Source organism: Ammospiza nelsoni, chromosome 3 (assembly GCF_027579445.1).
Source record: "Ammospiza nelsoni isolate bAmmNel1 chromosome 3, bAmmNel1.pri, whole genome shotgun sequence".
Taxonomy (NCBI): Eukaryota; Metazoa; Chordata; class Aves; order Passeriformes; family Passerellidae; genus Ammospiza; species Ammospiza nelsoni.
Window position 1 is genome coordinate 113,424,508 of NC_080635.1, and position 17,036 is coordinate 113,441,543.

General features: G+C 52.0%; 1 protein-coding gene across 10 annotated transcripts in view; it reads right to left on the minus strand.

Moving 5' to 3' along the window:
* Positions 1 to 2,293: 2,293 nt before the first annotated feature.
* EXTL3 (exostosin like glycosyltransferase 3) overlaps positions 2,294 to 17,036 on the minus strand; it is a 132,754-nt gene continuing 118,011 nt past the window's right edge. For all 10 annotated transcript variants that reach the window (XM_059468121.1, XM_059468116.1, XM_059468117.1 and 7 more), the window contains 4 exons: positions 7,752 to 7,879; positions 4,661 to 4,805; positions 3,703 to 3,831; positions 2,294 to 2,905 (listed from right to left, as the gene is read on the minus strand). In XM_059468121.1, the coding sequence (XP_059324104.1) occupies positions 2,696 to 2,905; positions 3,703 to 3,831; positions 4,661 to 4,805; positions 7,752 to 7,879 (612 nt within the window). In that variant the 3' untranslated portion in view covers positions 2,294 to 2,695. The remainder of the gene's footprint in view (positions 2,906 to 3,702; positions 3,832 to 4,660; positions 4,806 to 7,751; positions 7,880 to 17,036) is intronic.

Genomic DNA, 17,036 nt, shown 5'->3' on the forward strand with positions numbered 1-17,036 from the left:
ATCCCGGGAGAACAACGGGTGGGAGCAAGGAAGGATGTTTGGGATGGTGGCACGGGCAGGAGCACTCTCTGGAAAAGCCCCCTCTCCTCCCAGGTGCTGGCATGTCTCAGGAGCAGAAAGCTGGGTGTCAATCCCAATCCTGTACTCCAGGGGTTCCGTGGTGTTTGGGATGATTTGGGAAAGAGCTGCAGCAGCTCTGGGAGGGGCAGCACCAGCCCTCCACCATCCCACCACCAGTGGGTGGGGAAAATGTTCCTGCTGGCATTTCATTTCCCCGCAGAATTCCATCCCTCCCTACACTGCTGCTGCCCAGGTATATCCCAGGAGCAGTCTCTTTACCCCTTCACCCCAAATCCTTCCCCTTTAGGGGTGCTCAGCAAGGAGGAATTCATTCCACACAACACAGAGAGATCCCACTGCACATCCACTGCACATCCTGTCTCTGCTCCAGCACAGTGGACAGGGGGACCTTCCCAGCAAAAAAAAAAAAAAAACAGCTTGGGAAAAGGCCAAAGAGAAGGAGGCAGAGCAGCTGGATTTGTTCTGATGATCTCTGATCTCAACTGGCCTCAAATCAACACCCAGCAAGGGAGAGCAGAATTTCCAGCCTGGGGCTCTGACCCCCTGAGCATCCTGAGCCCCAGGACACCCTGGGAATGCCAACACTTCCTATCCCATCCCATTTGTGCTCCCCCAGGCTCTCACTGGAATAACATTTCCCTTTGGATTTGAAAGGCTGAAGGCTGCTGAGCAGTGCCTGTGTTGGATGAAGTTCATCCATCCCACATCACTCCATGCTCCAGGAGGGCTGGGAAGGCAGAGCTGACCCCGGGCCTGGGCTGTGCCTGAGCCACGGCATCGCTGCTACGAACCCCCACTAATGAGGAAGGAATTAAAGCCCTGGAGGAGCAGCTCAGGCCCCTCAGGATTGCTGGAGCTGACACAGCTCCTGACCAGTGCCACATTCAGAGAATCCTTCCAGGTGTTCCAGGGCGTGCAGGAGTCTCTCATGGCATTTTTAAGGAGACTCTGAGACTTCACGTGCTGCGTTTTGGGCATCTGATGGAAATGGAAAGGGGAAAAACAACACAGGAAAAGATTCCTTGATCCATTTTGCTGTGGTCAGTGGTGCTGGTGAAGGCACGAGCCGTGGGCTCTGCTGGGAACAGGCTGCTCCTTCCCTCCCCTTCCCACAGAGGAAGTGCCAGTGCTGATAGGAAAGCCTGGGGAGAGCAGTTCAGGTGTCAGCACTCACCCAGAACGTGGTGCAGGAGGGGCACGGGCAGGGCTGACCTTGGGAATGAGCCCAGGAGCTGCTGCTGGACCATCCCTGCTCCCACACAGCAGGGGTGGCATCCAGGGACATCGAGGTGACCACACAAGTGCCACCTTCCCACCTACCCAGCAACTTCTCCAGGCTGCTCACAAACATCTGGGATGTGCTGAGGGTTAACACCACATGAGGGCCAAGCTCTGCCCTTCCCTCCTGTGCTCCCCTCGTGTCCAGTGGGCCTGAGGCTGAGCTCGGGTGGTCACAGTGTGACAGCATTTTGCTCTGGAGGAGAGGAACCAGCTCCAAACCCACGCTGTGAACCTGATCCCAGCAGCATCTGTGTGAAGATGAGATTCTAGGAAACTCCTGTTGGGATTAAGCCTCAGACACAGCCCAGAGCCAGGCTGTGAGGATGGGCTGGAGTTAAGGCAGCTGTGCTGAGGCCCACGGCAAACCCGACACAGGCACGGAGAGCTCTGGGATGGGGACGAGTCAGAGTGGGAACTGCAGCTCTGGCACACCCAGGCTGAGCACAGAGAAGGGTCAGAGCCTGCAGGAGCCCTGGCTGTGCTGCAGATGGATCTTCCCTAAGCCCCAGACACGCTCCCTGTCTTTAGAGGATCAGCAGGACAAGGTGGGAAAGACACTGAGACAGCAGCAACTGAACCCCCTGGGCTGCAGCACGGGAACAGCACAGGGGCCAGAGCTGGAGCCAGGCAGGACCATCCAGGCCAGCCCCACCCCGGTCCAGGGGCTCAGGGTGGGGAGCAGAGCAAAGGGCTCCTCACCTGGTGACACCTGAGAGGCCTCAGTAGCAGCCACAGGCAGGAGCAGCCAGGATGTGGTGGGTGGGAAGGGCTGTGCCATGGCAGGAAGGATGGGGACAGCAGTGCTCACAGGAGCTGCCCAAACACCTCCAACCTGGCCTTGCTACAGCACCCTGGGATGGGCTGAAGGGTCCAGAGGGGAAAATGGGGTGGGGATAGGGGAGGGAAAAGAAAAGAAAACAAAAAAAGCGCCTCACGTGGCAAATCTAAAACACTTTCATTTTAAATAACAATAATTATAATTAAAAAGAACGGCTGCCCTTGGCTAGCGAAGGGGCAGAGCCAGTGGCCAGCGAGCCGTTCCTCAGTGTATGATCCGTGGGTGTGTCCTCACAGGAGCCATGGGGTCCCATTCCCTGTCCAGGTGTGTCCTCACAGGAGCCACGGGGTCCCATTCCCTGTCCAGGTGTGTCCTCACAGGGGCTATGGGGTCCCATTCACTGTCCAGGTGAGCCACTTTGGGAAGAGGGAAGAGCCCATCCCAATCCAGGCTGGCCCATTTCCCACAGCCTTCTGCACTCACAGCCCACCAAAGCAGCCCCGTGCCGGCCTCTCCTGCCTCAGCTGGGAGCTGGCAGGGTCCAGCTCTCCCATCCTAGATGAACTTGAAGCATTTGGTCTTGTCGTGGGGCAGGCGGGTCTTGAAGAGGACCGAGTCGACGCGGAACTGGGTGTAGAGCAGGGGCATGTACCCGTACACCTTCACAAAGAAGTTGATGCACTTGTGCCGCTCGTGGAAGTGGGAATCGTCGTGGGACAGAGCCTGGGGACAGCCGGGGCAGCGGAAGGTCCAGCGGGAGGTCACCTGCCAGGAGGGACACAGGTGTCAGTGCCACACTGCCCACAGCCCGGGCACTGCCAGGAGGGACAGAGGTGTCACTGCCATGCTGCCCACACTGCCCACAGCCCAGGCACTGCCAGGAGGGACACAGGTGTCAGTGCCACACTGCCCACAGAGCCCAGCCCGGGCACTGCCAGGGGGCTCGGATACAGAGGGAATCTCAGGATTCAGAAGGGAGCTCAAAGCTCATCCAGTCCCACCCCTGCCATGGCCAGGGACACCTTCCACTGTCCCAGGGTGCTCCAGCCTGGCTTTGGACATTGCCAGGGATCCAGGTTCAGCCACAGCTTCTCTGGGCACCCTGTGCCAGGGCCTCCCCACCCTCACAGGGAACAATCCCTTCCCAATATCCCATCCATCCCTGCCCTCTGGCAGTGTGCAGCCATTCCCTGTGTCCTGTCCCTCCATCCCTTGTCCCCAGTCCCTCTCCAGCTCTCCTGGAGCCCCTTTAGGCCCTGGAAGGGGCTCTGAGCTCTCCCTGGATCCTTCTCCTCTCCAGGTGAGCACCCCCAGCTCTCCCAGCCTGGCTCCAGAGCAGAGATCATCTCTGCCACGGGCAGGGAACCTTTCACCAGGCAGCGAATTCAGTCTGAGCAATCCTGTCAAGTCAAACCTCACTTCACCTGCTCTGTGGCAGATTCCAAAGGTTGAGCTTTCCCCCTGGAGCTGGATTTCCCTGGATCAGACACCACCCACTTCCCAAGCAGAGCTTCTCCAGCAGTGCCAGCCCTGGGACAAGGCCCTGGCTGCCGGTGCTTTACCTTGATGGGAGGTTTCCTGGTCAGGTGGGACACCAGGAAGTTCATGGCGATGTCCTCGCAGTTGATGTACTCATCCACCATGTCCCTGATGGCCTGGGGCATCACGTAGGAGTACAGGTAGGCATAGTACTGCAATGGGAAAGGCACGGTGTCCCCCAGGTGCCCCACAGGTGACAGCAACAATGGGACATGTGGGGTGTGGCTGGCTCAAACCTCAAGGATCCCAGTGGAGATGTTCCCCATAATGGAGTTAATCCCACACTGAGATCCACAGCAGCAGCAAATCCCCCACAGCCACCACCCTCTCCTGGAAGCTCAGGAATGGAGGAATGGGGGTTCCAGCCCCCTCAGATCCTGCTGTGGATTCAGCATGGCAGGAACAGCCACTGGAGATCCTTCCCAGTGCCCTCAGGACCAGGTTCTGGCTGTGTTGTTTCAGTTTGGAGAAGGTGAGGGGGAAGGAGCAGAAAGCTCCCGTCACAGACATCTTTTATGAAAAATCCTTTCTTTAGGACTTTTCCTCCTGAGAAGCTGAGAAGCCTCAAGAACAAAATGTAAACATTGATTATCTGCTGCTGTAGAATGCATCAAGTAGATTTTTGATTGGTCCATGTTGGTTGTTTCTAATTAATGGCCAATCACAGCCCAGCTGGCTCAGACAGAGTCCAAGCCACACATTTTTGTTATTCATTCCTTATTATTCTATTCTTAGCCAGCCTTCTGAAGAAATCCTTTCTTCTATTCTTTCAGTATAGTTTTAATGTAATATATATCATAAAATAATAAATCAAGCCTTCTGAAACATGGAGTCAGATCCTCGTCTCTTCCCTCAACCTGAGACCCCTGTGAACACCATCACACTCCCCCATTTGTCCTTAAAAAACCAAAAACCCCCCAGATCTGCAGCCTCAGAGGTGGCTGTGAGCAGGAAGGGGCAGCCCTGGTGGGGAGGTCTCACCTTGTGGAAGAAGGCAGCACCAGTGAGCACCATGGAGAGCTCGCAGGAGTAGTTGGAGTTGTAGAGCCAGGACTGGTGCGGGATGTCCCAGGCGTGGTAGCGGCCTGGGAAGCCCACGATGCGATCCCTGGCCTCCCTCCACACCCTGCAAACACAGAAATGTCCATGAGGCACCGACCTGGGAGCCCACCCAGAGCTCCTGAGGGGCTGCAAGGGGTGCAGGGTCTGTACATAAAGGAGTTGGCAACTGCTTATCCAAGGAATGCCCAAATGGCAAAAAGGAAAATGTGTTAAATATGCTCCTGTCCTAGAGCACAGCCCAGCTGCTCATGCACAAGGAAAGGCTTCCTAACCCATAAATCAGGGATTTTGTAGCTCATAATGAAGGTTTAGTGAAGAAAACTTTTAAATGAAGGTTTAAAAGAAAACTAAAGCCAGAGCAGCCCAGGCTCAGCTTGGGAGGAGCCCACCATCTCCTGGTCTCTTCCCCAAATTCCTGGGACTTTCCATCTCCCAGGAGCTCAGTAAAGCCAAGATAACATCAGCCTCCCTTAAGGAAAGCTTCAAGGCCAGGTTGGACGGGGCTTGAAGCACCCTGGGATAGTGGGAGGTGTCCCTGGCCATGGCAGCGTGGGACTGGATGAGCTTTGAGTCCCTTCCCACCCAATTCCAGGACTCTGGAAATTCCACAATTCCCTAATTCTGTGAAAAGCTGCTGAGATGCTGAAGGCCCCGGTGTCTCCTGAGGGAAGACCTGGATATCCAAGGTGCTGGCTCCTCATCCCAAACTGCAGCTCCCTGGGCTCTGGCCCCACAGGAAAAGCCTCCAGAGCCCTCTCACCCCGACACGTGCCCACAGCCCAGCCTTGGGAATGAAATCCTGAATTTTGCATGTGGAGCGTGGGATTGCTTAATGCTCTGCTCTCATCTGCAGCTCACACTCCTCCAGAGGAATCCCCCAGGAGAGCTGCAACACTGGCTGCAATAATTAGGGAAAAAGTCAGAGCCTGATGCCTGAGCTGGGAAACAAACCCAGCTTGCACAGGCAGGGGTGCTTGGCTTCCTTTGGATCCTTCATCCCCCTCCCTGCTGCTCAGTGCCCAAGCTGTGACCCCAGACTGCATGGACAACTCCCCGTGCACACACAAGGCTTTTCCCTTCCTGCCAGGCACAAAACTGGGCACTAAGTGCCATTTTGGGGTTTTTCCCTCATTTGGATGTGAGTTTCTCCCACAAGCCCTGTTCTGGGAGAGCTACAGGAGGAGAGCAGAAGATTCCCTGAGCTTTCCTTACACTGATGGAGCACAGACATGTTTGCTGTTCAGTCCTCCACCCAATTAATCAAACTCCAAGATAATCCCGAGGAATCAACACCACCAGCAGCTTCCCTGGCTCTGTCCTCCCCCCAGCACTTTTTTGCTGCAGTTCCTGTCAATCCAGGGGGATTGTTTAGAAAACTTGGAAGTTGAAACCATTTATTCCCTTTCACTTCTCCCACATCTTCGCCTTCCTCCCAGCTCAGCCACAAAAACCAGGATTTCTCTGGAGAATCGTTCTGGGGGTGCTCAGAGAGCTGCCTCCAGCTCCCTCCTGAGTGGCAAACACGATGCTTTTGGCCCCAAAAATCAAAGCCTGGAGCAAAGTTTTGACAAAGCACAGTTGCTGTGGGCAGAGGTTCACTCCAGCAGCTCCTGGGAATGTGTTAACACAGGGAGGCTTTGTGGGAGCAGGGTGTCTGTAAGCAGGGACATGAGTGACATTAACACAGGGCACTTAATGACCTTCATTTGATGCTCTCCAGGGCTAATCAGCAAAACAGAGACCAAAAAAAGGGGAGAAAACAGCCCAGTTTGGATAAAGAGCCTGGAATGGGGCAGGGAAGGGAAGCCAGGAATCCTGACGCCTCCTCCTGCACTTTAATCCCTCTCACACCTCATTTCTCATCCCTCTGAAGGAGCCTGGTGGGTTTCCAGGCATTTTGTGCCTTTAAATCCCCCTCCCAAGCAGGTTTTGGTCCCCATGTCCCACCCCCAGGCAGCTGCTGGGTGTTCTCTGATGGGAATGGCAGCTCCTGCTCCTTGAGGCTCCTTGTGGCTCCTTGAGGCTCCTTGAGGCTCCTCAGTCCCCAGCAGCTCCTGGCAGGGAGGGAGCTCTGGCTGCAGGAGCTGCAGGAGCAGCTGGCACAAAGCTCCCCAGCAGGAGCCCCCTCATCCCTGTCAGCAGGGAGATTCTGCCAGGGAAAAGTCAGGGGAAAGCTGGAGCTGGAGCAGAACAGGGTGGGAGTGAGAGCAGCAGAACCTGCCTTTGGTGGGGACATCATCTGCTTTTGCTGTGGGACATCATCTGCCTTTGCTGAGGGACATCATCTGCCTTTGCTGGGTGGCATCTGCCTGTGCTATGGGATATCATCTGCCTTTGCTAGGGGACATCATCTGCTGAGGGACATCATCTGCTTTTGCTGTGGGACATCATCTGCCTTTCCTAGGGGACATCACCTGCCATTGCTGAGGGACATCTCCCTTTGCTGAGGGATATCTTCTGCCTTTGGTGGGGACATCATCTGCTTTTGCTGAGGGACATCATCTGCCTTTGGTGGGGGACATCATCTGCCTTTGCTGGGGACATCATCTGCCTTTGGTGGGGGACATCATCTGCTGAGGGACATCATCTGCCTTTGTTGGGGGGCATTATCTGCCTTTGCCTGCTCTGCCCAAAGAACTGTCACACCCCAGTGTCACACGGAGCAGAGGGTGGCAGCCACCACCACCACCTGAGCACCATCCTGGCTTTGCCTCTGGCTCATGGATGGAGTGAAAGCCTCTTGGATTTCTTTTCCAGGCTCTGTCCACCCTAGCAAACCACAGGCCTTAAAACCATTCCAGGTCCATTATCAGCGTAGTAAAAACTGAAGAGTTGGGCTAAGAAATGTGGGAAATGGGGTTTCCTCACTGGGATCAGGTTCCCCACCCCATTAATGTGTGTTTCTCCAAGGAGCAGAGCTGGGCAGCCACAGGAAGGGATGTGCCAGCCCCTGGCTGCTCTGTGGGCAGGTCCTGGCCGTGGGGAGGAGCAGTTTGTGGGCAGGGCTCACCTGAAGCCGAACATGATCTCGTCGTGGCGCAGGTGGGCGTCGTCGTCGATGGACAGGATGGCCTCGGTCTCGATCTCGTCCCAGGGCAGGAACCGGTTGTTGAGGCTGTTCTTCTCCGTGCGCACCACCTGTGGGGACATCAGGGACATTTATGGGGCTGCAGGGAACAAGGTGAGTCTTGGGTTTTGTGTTGCTGAAATGGCTCCTGAGGTATTAAAGAGGCTTTTTTTCCCAGCCCTGGGAACAAAAAAGAAGTCGAGATTCCTCAGCTCTGGTTTTCAAGGTTGTTTATTTTCTCTTATGTATTACATTCTTTCTCCAACTTGCTGAGATCTGTCCAGCAGGTCGGGTTGTGGCACAGTGCCTGCCCTCAGGGTGGTGTAATCTTTTTATACTAAAAACTACATGTACGTTATTTACAATAATTTTCCAATACCTATCACCTATGTTAGACAGTAAGCTTCTACTCTAAACCAGTCCAGAAGTGCCAACATCACAGCAGAAGAGGGAGGACAACAAGAAGAAGAAGGACAGGACACGCCCAGATTCCTCCATCTTGCCTCCTGAACCCCCATTCTAAAAAAACACAAAATTCTGCTTTTCCACCCTGTGATAAATTCACTAACATTCTACTCAAACCTTTGTGGCTTGTAACTCCTCACACAAAGTTGGTAATTGTTTCCAAGGGTTAAAATCAAAGGCACAGGGGTCTAACTCTGTGCCAAGGTCTCTGAGCCCTCTGCCAGGGTCTCAAGCCATCCAGGGCAGCCAGGGGAATGTCCTGGGTTCCAGCAGGTGAGGGTTTGGGGCTGGGCTGTGCCAGCTGTGGTGGCCTTAAGGAGCTGAATTGCTGCTGGTACAGTCCAGGGTAAGGAAGCAAAAAGGACCTTTGCATAATATCCACAATGTTCTATTCAGATGTTCAGGTGCCAGCACTCACCCAGAGGGGCTGAGTTTGGGTCTGACCCTGGTCTCAGGGCAGTACAAAGGTGAGATTCAGACAGGGAATAGGGAGGAGAGGCTCAGGGACACAGGAACAGACACAGGAACAGGGGAAGGAGCCAGTGGGGTCTGAGAGCTTTTTGAGGAAAGCTTCTGGTGTCTCCCTAGACCAGGGAATGTCCCCCAGGGTCTCCCCAGTGGGCCTGGGGTGGGGAGTGCTCCAAAGCCACAGTGTTGGCTCAGCCCAGCAGCAGCTCCAGCAATTCCCCCATCCCAGCCACACAGCTGGAAAACCCCACTGAACTTCCCCCTCTTCCAAGAACCACAGAACAGAATCATGGGGCTGGAAGGAGCACACCAGGATCATCCAGTCCAATCCCTGCACAGACACCCCAACAATCCCACCCTGTGCATCCCTGAGAGCATTGTCCAAATGCTCCTGGCACCTTGGGGAATGTCACATTGGGAATGTCACCATTCCCTGGGGAGCTGTTCCAGTGCCTGACACCCCTGGAGAAGAACATTTTCCTGATATCCAGCCTAACCCTCCCCTGGCACAGTTTCACATCATTCCTGACAGCCCCACTCACCCTGGATCCTTTCCCCTGCTGATCCAAAGTCACTTTGTCCATCCCACATTTCCCACCCCATTCAATCCCTCCAGTCCTTTCCCTGCCTCAGCTCTGAACAATCTCCATTTAAAAAATTAAGCCCAGCCTGGTGAAAAGACCAAAGCACCACAGCAAGAGAGCTCCATTAAATAAGATCACATCTGATCCCACAAAAAAGCCCACGCTGAAACCATTAACAGGGGAAATATTTGTATCGGATCTGCGTGACAGCTGGGATGATTAAATTCCCATGGAAAGCCAGCCTTGGAGCTTTCATCTGCTGACAGCTCCAGGGGGGATGGAAAACTCAGCAGGAACATGTTGAATGTTGAATGCTGCACTGAAGAGGCATCAAAAGCACCAACAATTCACTGCAAGTGAGCAAACTGGGCAGCTCCGGGCTGTGGGAAAGCAGGGCCAGAGCTGAGGCAGCAGCATTCCCACCCCAGGAGCTCTGTGGTTCCATCAGGACATGGAAAAAGCAGGGCAGGGACACCTCCCCAAGGTGGAGAAGCATCACAAAACCCAGCTCAGTGGCTGAAGGGTTTTCCAGAGGCAGCAGATGCTCCCAGGGGTTCCTTCTCTGCCTGGGAACTGCTGGAAAATGGGATGCAGGAATCGGGGTGGGATGGGGTGAGGAGGGAAGCAGGAGGAGACAACTTCACACTCCGTGCCCAGCTCTGGGAAGGACCTGGAAATGCTGGAGTGGGAAAACGCCAGGGAGAGCTCAGAGCCCCCTCCAGGGCCTGAAGGGGCTCCAGGAGAGTTGCAGAGTGTCACCATCTCATTTTCTGGAAAAATCCCTTTGCCCAGGATTTCTTCTCCTGTGAGAAGCCTCAGAGAAAAGGAAAACAATAATTATCTGATTTGCTTCTCCTGTGTTTTGCTGCTTTGGAATGTGTTTGGACATTGTTTATCCAACAGGTGATGGTTTGATTGGTTTCATGTGAATTGTTTTGACTCATTGGCCAATCGGGGTCAAGCTGTGTTGAGGCTCTGGAAAGAGACACGAGTTTTCTTTAATTTGTTTTTATTATATTTTAGCCTTCTGTAAGTATCCTTTCTGTACTCTTTAGTACATAATATATTCATGTGAATTGTTTTCACTCTTTGGTCAATCACAGCCTGGCTGTGTCGAGGCTCTGGAAAGAGTCATGAGTTTTCTTTATTATGTTTTTATTATCTTGTAGCCTTCTGTAAGTATCCTTTCTGTATTCTTTATATATAATATAATATAATATAATATAATATAATATAATATAATATAATATAATATAATATAATATAATATAATATAATATAATATAATATAATATAATATAATATAATATAATATAATATGGTATATAATATGGTATATAATATGGTATATAATATGGTATATAATATGGTATATAATATGGTATATAATATAGTATCATAAAATAATCAATTAGCCTTCTAGGAACATGGAGTCAGATTCATAATTTCCTTCCTTCATCTGGGAACCCCTCAAATACAAGAGGAGAGGGACTGGGGACAAGGGATGGAGGGACAGGACACAGGGAATGGCTCCCAGTGCCACAGGGCAGGGATGGATGGGATTTTGGGAAGGGATTTTTCCCTGTGAGGATGGTGGGGCCCTGGAATAGAATTCCCAGAGAAGCTGTGGCTGCCCCTGGATCCCTGGCAGTGTCCAAGGCCAGGCTGGACAGGGCTTGGAGCACCCTGGGACAGTGGAAGGTGTCCCTGCCCATGGCAGGGTGTGGAGTGGGATGATCTTTCAGGTCCATTCCCTCCCAAACCATTCTGGGATTTGAATTCCCATCTTGCTTTGCAATAAACTGTGTGGGATAAAACCCCACCTGCTGTATAAATATGGCTGATCCAACACATGAAGTGATTTAATTTTCTTGGTGTGATTGATCAGGCTGCCTGGAACAGAACAGCTCTCATTTAGGTGGTGATGAAGCACCTCCAACAAGTGCAGCAGACCCTGATCTTGACATTGACCCCGTGCAGCTGAGAGAGGAGGGAGGAGCTGGAGCTGGGCAGGGATAACGTGGGAGCAGGTGGAGGAGCTGTTTGAGGGAGGGAAGGGACATTTGGAGCTGGGTAATTTGGCCCTGTGGCACTGATGAATGTCACTGAACCTTGCTCAGATGTGGCAGCCAGGGCTCCCAGGTTTCTCTTGGCTTTCCCTGGATGTGAACTTCCCGCTGTCCCTGGGTTGTGAAGTGCCCCTGGAAGTGTCCAAGGCCAGGCTGGAGCACCCTGGGATGGTGGGAGGTGTCCCTGCCCATGGCAGGGGTGGGATGAGATGGGCTTTGAGGTTCCTTCCCACCAAAGATCATTCTGGAATCCTCCAAGTCACCAACATGAACCTGCTGTGAGCCCCAGGGCAGAGGAGCTGGCACTGGGAGAGCTCTGCCAGGAGGGTGTCCTGTCTCCCAGGGTGGCAGAATTCCCCTTTTCCCTCAAACACCAACGCTGCTCGGTGGGAATTGTCTCCCCTGAGCTCCCACTCCCTGCCCTGCTGGGCCTCACCCCCAGAGAGCCCAGAGGGGCCATCTCCAACCCTCTCTCTGTCCTCTTCCAGACTCTGGGGTCTCCATCTCTCCCCCAGCACTGCTTCTCCTGCCTTTCCATCATTTTAACAACCAATTCTGCCACAACTTTGTTCCTTCATGGTCTCGAGCCAAGAGCTCTGTCAAACCCCAAGGACAGATGTTCCCTCAGCCCTGGGAGTCAGCAGATTCCTTCCCAAGGAGATTCAAGCAGTGAGGAGGACACAAAATCTGCCAGAGAATCCCAAGAGAGACCCCAGCCCATCAGCAGCCCCATCTCCCCTCACAGCACGGGCTCCAAACTCAGAGAGAACATCAATGGTGGGTCCTGCACCAAATTCCAACCCCTCCAGACTCAAACCCACCCCAGACTCTGCCCTGCTCACCTTATTTTGGTTATTTTTGGCTTTTGTTTGGGATTAATTCTGTTTAAAACCCTTTGCCATCAGCTAAAAGGTCCAGAGCTCAAAACCATGAACCTCCTGAGCAGTTTGCAAAGTTTGGAGACACCTAAAATGCCTCCAAGCACCCAACAGACCACATCAGAAGCTTCTTCTCCTTTTAGGAGGAGAAGAAAATCAGTCAGAAAATCAGTTCCAGGTGATTCAGTTCCACAACCTGGGATTTGTTTGACTAAGGAGCACAAACCCCACAAATCCACAACATCCATTTCCTGCCAGTATTTTGTTGCTCACAGACACCCCAAACAAATGGATCTTAAAAAAACCTGAGAGAAAACTAAACCAGGGCATAAATCCAGAGTCTGCCCAGCAATAATGTCCTTTTACCAATACTGTAAAACACATTTTTATACATAAACACACAAAAAAAAGGCAGCAAAATCAATACCTTCCAGCCGTCTCCTTGCTGCTGAGGCTCCATGCTCAAGCTTTAAATGAAGTGTCACATATCATTGGATGGTGGAAACACGAGGAATGCCCTTGCCCTTGGAGAAGCTCTGACAGCTCAGTGGACTGGATTGATTCCTGGGCAAAGAGCAAACTCTGCAAGAACCTGGGTGCCTCATTGCTCACGTCAGGGGAAAAACGCCTGGAGGATGCCCTGAGGAGAGCTGGGTAAACTGGGGAGACACTGAATGAGCTCTCAGGTAAAGGAACCATTTCCATCTTTGCCAAAAATGAGAGATTCTACCCAAAGGGGCTGGGGGACAAATCAGGGTGGGGTGGGGACACCACGAGCTCCCTTTGCTCCACTGAAGAACAGGACTTGGATCCTCTCCATGCAGAAAGGGTTAACTCCTCTCCTGGATCAGAAAGGGTTAACTCACCTCCTGGATCAGAAAGGGTTAACTCAGATCCTGGATCAGAAAGGGTTAACTCAGATCCTGGATCAGGGGCTCTTGGTTTTCCCAGCTTTTACAGAGAAGGGGCAGCTGAGAGGCTTTTAAACTATTTTATTCCATTTTCAGTCTTGATGAAGGGTGAGACATAAGAGATGTAAAACTCAACACCATTCCAGCAGAAGCCACCCTATTTCCTGGTTACAACACCTCAGAAATGTTTCCCAGCTTTTGCCACACAGTGCTGCTAACACTTCCAACACCAATCACCTCTATTTTTACCCCACAATGCATCTTTCACAGTTCTAAATTCTCTAAAAATCTGGTGTTTCTGCAAGGCCCTATTTTGAAACCTGTTGAAACTTGTTCCTGGTTCAATCTCTCTCTCAACAACGTCATCTCTATTCCGTGGCCTTCCTAATGCAGCTCATCTCAAAGTTTGCACACAGATGTACAAAACTGTGGGCCTTCTGTCAGGAGATTTTGAGAATTATTTTTAAATCAATTTCTCACAGTAGGTGACCAGTCTGAGCAGCCCAGGCTTGGAACTTGGCTCCAGAGGTGCCACCATTGTTGATCTTCATCCCACCCACATCCTCATTCCCAGCTGAGCATTCCCACCCTCCTTCCTCTCTGCCAACGCTCCTCCAGCTCTCCCATGTGCACATGTAGGGAAGAAATCAATTAAAAGTTGGCCAATCAAAGCTTAATAGAGGTCAGGAAGGGCTCTGTTGGAGGACTTTGGGAGGTGGCAAACTCTGGGAAAAGGGAACAAGAAGTTCCAAGTATCCCTGAAGCCGCCCTGTCACATACATTTATTTTCAACTCCTCAATTTTAATCTTCATCCTTTATTTTCAACTCTGAATTTGGCCAAATCCAGACATGTTTTGATGAAGAAAGTTGCCTGGATTGGCACTTGAGACCCACAGACTGAGATTCACCAGGGTCCCTCCTCTACACATCAGGCACAAGCGCTGGGATGGATTATTGACCAGGCTCCCTGGAAGGAGGGGAGGGTGTGCAGATCCATAAAGTTAATAAACCACATCCTTTATTCCCACTCCTGCTCCCTCTGCAGCCGAGCTGTGAGATCAGACTGGCACCTGCTGCTCTGCAAATGCAACCAGAGATGGGCAGGAGGAACACAACGACTCTGCCTGGTGCCACCAAACAGCATCTCCTGGAACTGGGTCATTGTTTGGGAGTGAAGCTCTCAGAACGAGTTTGCACCGAGCCAAGCAGCAAATGTGGGGTGTCAGACAGGGACAAAGCCTCAGGCTGGGTAAAGAGCAGGAATTTCCTCATGGAAAGGGTGGTTGGGCATTGGAAGGGGCTGCCCAGGGAGGTTTGGGGTCCCCATCCCTGCAGGTGTCCCAGGATGTGGCACTCAGTGACAAGGTGGGGATCGGGCACAGCCTGGACTCTACGGCCCTGAAGGATCTTTCCAGCCTGGAGGATTCTGGGATTCTCTCAACATCCTGGCTCCAGCAGGAATTCTGGCACTGGGCAAGGCTCCACATGGAAGCTCCACCCTGAGGCTCCCTTTGCTTTGATCCTGGTGTCTCTGAGCTCATTTCACGGAAGGACAGAAGAGGCTGAGCCCAGGCAGGCTGGCTCCATGACAAGCAGCCAAGGCCAGGTGCCAAGGAGAAGCCAAAGGAGCTCTGTCACCACCAGAGATGCCACCCAGAATCTCTGCAGCCATTCCCAGTGAGGTGACATTGGAGTAAATCCCGTGAGCCCGAGCACGGCCACATTTTAAACTCCATTTTCTCAGTGTTTTATCACTACCTGTTCTGGGCAGGCTGAGCTGCTCCACAGGAGCTGGCAGGATCACTGTGGCTCTCAGCCCAGACCTCAGATCTGCTTGGCTGCCCCCACCAAGGACAACCATGGTGCTGCTCATTGAAGGTTTCCCAGGGCAGCCTCACACCCGCCCTGCCCACGCAGAACCTTTTCCCTCCTGCCAACCCCAACTCCCACCATGAGAAAACCCTCAGAGGACACAAATCCATCCAGCTCCTGCTGGCCAGCATCCTGCTCTCCAAGGCCTTTGGCTCAGCCAGGAGTTCTTAATTTCATGAGAAATGAAATAATCTGGATTCACTCGATACAACACGAGGCTCCTCCGGGCACATTGGCAGAGCCTCATGGGCAGGAGGAGATGGGGTGCCAGCACGGCATTTCCACCACAGCCAAGGCCCTGGCATGATGCCTTTCCTCCCCAAAACCTCGCTCTTTTTCCCAACACAGACCCAAAAACTCGAGGAAATGAGTCTGGCACAACACAGCACTCCAGGGCGTTTGTGGCAGCTCTGGATGAGCTGCAAATCCAGCAGGAATTGCTGCCCTGCACTTTGACACTGTGTGAGCAGGGTGTCAAAGCTCCTGCCAGACACACTGCCAGATCTGAGCAAGCTGGCATTTTGTAAAAAAAAAAAAAAAATAGATCTTCTTTTGTGTTTGTGATAATGAATGTTTAAAAAACCTGGGACGTGGAGGTGAAATCGCAGATGCGCAAAAAGCAGCTCTGAGGTGTTTGTTAGGACAGTGACATTTGGGTGTTACCCCGGGGTTAACACACTCAGATCCTGATAAATCAATAAATGGGAATGGCTGGGACCTCAGCTCCTAAAGGCACATCCTGAGGCAGACCCTGGATCCTCCTGCATCCAGCCAAAGCCACAGGGGATGTGCCCCTCTCGTGACTGGTCTGTCCCCACCAACCCCCCTCACCATTCCCAGCCTCGTTCCAGGGCTGATGAGTCCCAGGATGCGCCTGGATGGAGCTGTGGTGTCCAAGGGGGACATCAGTCCTCACACATCCCATAGAAATCCTCTGGATTTTCCAAAATTCCATTTATCTGAGCATCCAGCCCAACGCTGACCCTGCTAGCAGGATGTTTCCTCAGCCATGCACTGCCTGAGGAGCTGTCCCTGCTTTTTACAGTGGTTTCCCCTGGCAATTCTTCACCTTCTTGTTTTCCCTTTAATCCTGCCTTGTAAAGATGGATTGGGGAGTTCCTGTTACCCCTTTCTCATGTATTAATTATTCCCTGCTCCTTCCTCTTCACCTTGAAACAGCCACAGCCTTTATGCCCTGAACCTCCAGCTTTGCTACCTCTGACTTCGATCATTTTCCAACTCTGAATTAAAAGGATTTATAGACTATTTTAAGACTCATCTCCAGAGGTATCAGAAGGGTATTTAGCTCCAAAGCCATGCAAAGGCAGCGCAGGCTGAATGTAAATTGGCAAAACAGAGGCATTTTAAAAATACGTGTAATTAAATAATGCAACATAAAACCCAGCATAAATTATCCCCTGCTGAGAACAAAACTACACAGGAAGAGACCATGGAAAGGCTTTTTTTTTTATGATGCTGTGTCCATGCACAGAAAATGTGCAAACACTTGGTCTCCCTTTAAACTCCTCAGCTGAGATCTGTGGGTCGCTCGTCTCCGAGAGGAGCAAACAGCTTGAGATCCAAATAAAACTGATTATTTATTCATTTTCATCCAGGAGCAGCTGTGCATCTTCCCAGAGAAAGGAGAGGAGAAGGATGCTCCTTTTAACATGAAAGGGATGCAGCAGACACTGATTTTTATTCCCTGTGTGTTACTGTTAGTGGCTGTGCAATTAGAGATGCACATGGAGCTGCTTGTCCAATTAGATTTATTTTACAATTAATTGTAATTATTTGGCTCAAAGAAGGTCCCTGGGATAACACGCTGTCATGTTCCAATACTTCCACTGCTGCAGCTCATTCCCTTCTCCACTTCCCAAAATTCCTGTGTGTGCTTTTCATGAAAGCTCACAGGGAAAAACCGCAGAGCGCAAAGCTCATGATCCAACTTCCACTGGCAGGTCCGGGACCACGAGCCAG